General features: G+C 22.6%; 1 protein-coding gene across 1 annotated transcript; it reads left to right on the forward strand.

Annotated features, from left to right (window-relative positions):
* Positions 1 to 6,632: 6,632 nt before the first annotated feature.
* Positions 6,633 to 6,821, forward strand: EIN_298190 (hypothetical protein; the record flags this gene model as incomplete). Its single annotated transcript, XM_004183329.1, has 1 exon — positions 6,633 to 6,821. A coding segment is annotated over one exon (189 nt), but the record flags the coding sequence as incomplete, so codon positions are not given.

The raw sequence follows: 6,821 nt of genomic DNA on the forward strand, positions 1-6,821 counted from the left end.
GAAAAAAAAAGACTCGAAAAAACAATGAAATATTACATTTTGACATATCAAGAACAAAAAAAAATGTTTGTGATGTTAATAAATTCGGGCGTATAGTTTAAGTTTAAACAATTTTATTGACCAAAAGAATTATTACTAAGTTTTATTGTAACACATTAAATGTGGCAACAAACAAATAAACAATAAATGAATAAACACGTGTTTGATAAGAGAAACCGGACTCAATGCTTTGAGTCAAAAGAAAAAAATAAAGAAAGAACTATTGATTTCGATTAGCTCCAAATTTTGAACTAGTTGTGCTTTTTCTTTTGTTTTTGTAATTATAATTTATTTTTTTGTTATTTAATTTATAAAAAAATTAAAAGTCTTTTTTATTTTTTTTCTTTTGAAATTGATAAAATATCATCATTTTCAAACTCGCCTTTTAGCCTAATTTGGGGAACCTTGCTATAAAACCGAAAATCGTTTTCTAATTCATTTTTGACCATTGAAAATTCAATTATTTCCATAACTTTTCCAAAATTATTTTTTTTAAATTTTTTTTATTCTTTTTGACCATTTTTGGAAAAAAACGTATTGCCACATAGGCTTGTGCAGTTATTTCGCTTCGTGCAAGTATTTCGTAGGTCTTTACATAATATAAAAAAATTTCTTTTCAATTGTTTCTGTCTTTTGGTTATTTTTTATTCGCTTTTTGTTTGACAATTTTTATTATATTATAATTATAAGTTTATAATGTATTTTTAATTGTAATATATTAATGATTTAATTTTAATTATTTGTAAATATGTATAAAATATAATAATAAAGTCATTCCGAATAAATGTGCAATTTTATTTTTTCTTTGTTTTTTAAGGCGATCACAGTGAATTTGATAATCATCATGAAGTGTGAAAATTACTATGAAAATAAAAAATCACAGTGAATTTTGAACTCTATTTATATGGTGATAATTATAAAATAATAACAAAGAAAAAAATTAATTTTACTATACACGATGATGATTTTTAATAATAACTATATTTTTTACTAATTAAGAAACAAACATATTTTTATTTATTAAATTAATTATATATAGTATATATAATCAAAATATATTTATTATTTTGCAATCGAAAGATTATTTCTTATTTTAAAAAAATAAAAATAATTATTTTTACAAATAAATATAAAAACCGCAATTGAGTTGTGTGAAGGGGGAATTTGTATTTATTGATGGAAAAGTGTTTCCGTTGATCTTGCGGAGACTTTGGATACATCTCCGTAGCTAGTTAGTTACAATTAACACAACAATGAAAGTCCTCCGCTATTTTTTATTAAAACTTTTTTGTTAAAAAAAACGTGAAAAAATTTGAAATAGTATATTCAATCGTAAATAATCTATAATACAAAATCATCATCTATAAATAAAATGTGCATTTTTCATCATCTAAATATAGAACAATTAACATAAAAAAAGAAAAAAAACACAATGTACTAATAATTTGTATTATTATATATAATATCGTAATAGTACACCATTCATAATCATTTATTATTTCATTTAAATTATTGATTATAACATGTTTATCACATTTATCGATTGTAACACCAACAATAAAAAATCGAATAGTCAATAACAATGTTTGATTGTTATCACAATTTGTTGTTTTTGCTATTCATCATAAATTGATTGTTAAAATATTTGATGTAACTAAATTTTTATTGTTCGACATTTTATTATAAAATATCATATAAACAAGTGACAGAGCTTGAAACAATGATATAACATCAATACATTAACGGTTTTAACATTTTTTAATGTGAATTATTATTGAATAATAGTAAAAATATTTATTGATATTTTAAACTAAATTTGAACAAGAATTTGTGTTGTTCAAATTAAATATCAGTTTATTATTTGTAAAAAATGATATTTATTTACAAATCCTTGAATTAACAATCATTTTATCAAAAATTACAATATACAAAAATAATACATATATTCCAATTATGTATTTAAACATTCAAAATAAGTTTTTATACTTTTTAATGAAACAGAATCAAATCTATTTGAAAAACACTCAAAATGGTTGTATCTTAATATAACAAGCTTAAATATTCATTTTCTTGATTGAAATAACACGAGAATGATATAAACATAAATTACAAGCAATATAAATTTGATTGATAATTATAATATGTATATTATGTTTTGTTATTAATGTTTACGAACAAATACAAAAAACTTTCAATGAATTTGTGAATTATCAGAATTGTTTATTAAAAAAACAAACATAACCTATCTTTAACAATATAGTTTGAAATACAAATACAACACCTTTGAAAACTGTTTTAATATTGTTTTAATTTTGAACAAATACATGTATGTATTGTGTATTAAAAAAATAATGTCAATTAAACACAATAAACATACTATCAAAAAATAACAAATTTATCAATAATTGGGTACTTTTGACAATTCATATTAAAGTATGTTTATCTGTAAACATTTGATTATTTAACAAATAAATTTAAATATGGTTAAGTGTTAACTGTATCACGCGTGTCAAGTTTCTTCAAAATAAGTTTACGTTTATTGATCAAATTACAAATGTTGTAATAATTTAAATGATATAATAAATGATTATGAATGGTGTACTATTACGATATTATATATAATAATACAAATTATTAGTACATTGTGTTTTTTTTCTTTTTTTATGTTAATTGTTCTATATTTAGATGATGAAAAATGCACATTTTATTTATAGATGATGATTTTGTATTATAGATTATTTACGATTGAATATACTATTTCAAATTTTTTCACGTTTTTTTTAACAAAAAAGTTTTAATAAAAAATAGCGGAGGACTTTCATTGTTGTGTTAATTGTAACTAACTAGCTACGGAGATGTATCCAAAGTCTCCGCAAGATCAACGGAAACACTTTTCCATCAATAAATACAAATTCCCCCTTCACACAACTCAATTGCGGTTTTTATATTTATTTGTAAAAATAATTATTTGAACTATATAATTTAGTAAATATATTAAACTTTTTATTAAAAAAATAACAATAATTATTTTTTATAACAGAAAACGTTAAGAAACTGATTCAAAATATAAAATATTATTTTGCAATTATTTTGTTTTTTATATTTGGAGCAAAGTATGTTGTATTTTTATAAGTAAAAAATTATTTTCTAAATTTTTCATTTTTATTAATAATCGTTCTATATTTATTTCCTGAGTAAAAAAGCCAAAATAATCAACATAAATAGATTCACCGTGATCGCCTTTACTCACAACAAAGGTGAAACTCTATTTTTCAACAATAACAAAAACAATAACAAAAATGGAATTAGGTTATAAATCAACATAAAATATAACTCGATATTTAAATGATAAGTTCAACTGCTCGTTCTAATAAAAACATTAAAAATCCAGAATTCCAGTTGTCATACAGAACGAATAAAACAGTGTTGTATATTGATTTTGAATAGCGCAGATGTTAAACATCTCGTTTATAAAAGAAAATAATGAGACAAGCCAATTCGTGTGATTCAAAGACTTTTTCGCTGCAAAATTTCGATAAACACGAGACTGTTGAATGGTGCAACCCAAAAAACTAATTGAGAAAAATTGTGCAACTTTAGTTATAGTTTAGTTATAGTATATTAATTAGAGTAATAGTTTTAAAGAAATTTGTTTGTATGTTTTTTTTATAAAAAACATATAATTGTTTTATTATAATTATAATATAAACAAAGTTGCACTGACACGTCAAAGTTGCACGGTTTAAAGAATGACTTTAGTAAAATTTGTAAATCATATACTCATAATTTATAATTGTTTATGTTTTTTTAGTTTATCAAATTTGATAAAAATTGACAGATTTGTATAATAATATTTTTGTAAGTGTTTTATCCATTTATCATTCTTATATTATATATATATGGATATACATATGGGCAACTAATTTGTCTTATAAACCTATTAGCATCTCAATTTCCCAATTTTAAGTCACAATTTCCCCAAAATTTTATTCAGTTCCATCTCCAAATTCGTAATTTGTCTACTTTCTAATTATAAACCAAACAACCCAAACTAAAATAATTATCCCACTAAAACTCGAAAATACAATTATAAAAATTGATTTATTAACAATATGTTAATGTTGTTGGTGTTCACTGTATCAACTGTTTGCTTTGTTTATGTTTTTAATAGCATCATACAAAAGTGTTTATGGACCAGCACAACCAAGGATAGTTTTTTACATTATTATTATTGCATATTATTTTCTATTTTAAATAATATGCAAAAAATCAAGTTAATAATTGGTCTGGTATCAAATTCAAATAATGACGAACAGTCACCTTGAGTCAGTAGATACCAAGTGAAACATCATCGAAAAGAAGGCTCCGGAAGTCGCGCTTCAACAGTATGTATGTGCACCCGTTCCACACTTTCCGGTCCTCTTTCGGCGCGGATTCTTTCTGACCCCCTTCCCCCGCAAGCGGGGTGGAATAACATCCGCGTCCACGCAGTACGGACAAGGATGTGTTGACATGGGAAAGCACAAACGGTCGCGTAGAGGTGAACTTTATTAAAAAGTATTGAGGCAAATGCTTTACTCTGAAAATTGGAGTGAGGTTCGGAAAGAATGGTCACAGTAGAAACACTTTTTATGCGCAATTATTAACTTAATTTTTATTATATTTTTGTTCAATATAATTTTTTCTGACTGTTGTTTATTGATTCTTCGTAAGGAAGTGTCAATTGTATTATCAATCATATCAATGCTTGGTTTTTTCTAGTGTTTCAAAGTGTGGTGTCTTAATTTTTTATTTTCCATCCTCAACACTGTAATGTCCCGTTTTAAATAATAATAAACGTGTCACGAACAAAAACATAGTTATTTTTTAATGATTTGTTGGAAGTAATGTTTTAAAAGAAATGTTATTTAAAAATTTGATCTGAATAAATCTAATAAATATTTTGAGTATAATAAAATTTAATAACTTTTACTATTTAAAGGTGTAGACAAATTAGTTCCCGCAAGACATATTATTCTCCATACTGTAAGTATGTAATTTTTAATTCTGTGTAAAATTGTTTATTGCAATAATAATATTTTTTGTTTAATTTTATAATCAGTGTTGTTACATGTACAGTAGGAAAAAATAAAGAAATGCTGAGAAAAAAAGTAGGATGCTACTCTTTAATAATTTTATTTTAGTTTTTTTTAAATTTTATTGGTTAGTGAGTATTGGTTATAACAAATAATAACGAGCATTCTCCTTTCTCTAGCATCCCTTTATTTCCTCCAACTGTATATAAAGTACAAAAATAATATGTTTGTTGTTTATTTTAATGAGAATTTAGTAATTTACAAAGAAAACTTTTAATCAAAATATTATAATACCATTATAAATAGTTGTTTTTGAATTGGGTTTTTACAATTTTTATAATAAATTTTAATGTAGTTAAAATACAATATTTTTATATTGGTTGTCGATAACTTTAAACCCCAACTCTGTTTAATAAAATAATTATAAAATAATCATCATTTGTATATATTTACAGATGGACAAAGAACATAATCCATTTTCAATTACTTCCACTTGATTTACTTGATTTCAATTATATAGATATAATTAAATGTATGGCACTGTTAACTATGAATCCGGAATATACTCAATTGATACTTTTTGATCGAATGGGTATAAAGTATTAAATTTTTCTTAAAATGTTTAAAACTATAAGAACAGTTTAAAGACGGAAGTGTTTTGTTTATCAATTCTTATCAACAAAAATTTTAAAATTAAATATTGATACCAGTGTAAATAAACATTTAAATTATATGCGTTTGTTTTATTATTTTATACACAAACATATTGTTATAAAATTTAACAAATTATAAACAATGTTCGAAAAAATGAATATTATAAACTACTTTTATTTAACAGAAAAACAAATCGAGAATTTTATTTGTTGTAACACTTTTATTTTAAAATAATACGTTTAAATCGGGTTTGTTTATTGACATCTTTGTTGCCAATATACAACAAAGATGTATGGTTTAAAATAATATAATCGAAAGCCAAAAAATAAAAAAAATTACTTGTAAAAGTTAAACAATCAAATTAATGTAAAATAAACATTTGATTATATTCATTTATTTATAATATATAACAGGTTAATCAAAAATATAATATGTAAATTTAAATATTTATTTTGTTATTTAAATCTAACGCAACATTTTCAATAAAATGAAAATATGTTATTAAAATGTTTTGGGGAAATGATATTTTTGAATGATTTTATTGATAAAATCATTCTTCAAAACTTTAATTATTATTTTTGAATTTTTGAACTGTAATTAATTGAGAAAAATTTCAAAACTTAAAAAATATTGTTTTGGTTTATACCATTATTATACGTTTTTACCCATTTCTTAATTTATGACTTTTTTGGTGTATTTTTCGCAGTAGTTCTACAGTTAGAAAATAAATTAAATAATAAAAAAAACTAAGACAATTTAGTTAAACTAATAATTATAATAAATATGGTAATTATTTTGAAATTGAATTACTAAAAATAAATAAAATTTATCATTTAATAAAAATCTGAATTTAAACTATAAAACATGTCTAATGAATTCAATCCAAAAGACACTTTAACCGTCAAAATATTAGTAGTTGGTCCAGAAAAAGTAGGTAAGACTTCACTAATAAACAAGTATTGTAAAAATTATGGTAAAGAAAAAAATGTTAATACCAAAATTGTGTTTTTTAAAAACAGAAAGTTGCTACTGTCAATAATTGACATTACACAA

Source organism: Entamoeba invadens (genome assembly GCF_000330505.1).
Source record: "Entamoeba invadens IP1 unplaced genomic scaffold scaff_1105074725507, whole genome shotgun sequence".
NCBI lineage: Eukaryota > Evosea > Mastigamoebida > Endamoebidae > Entamoeba > Entamoeba invadens.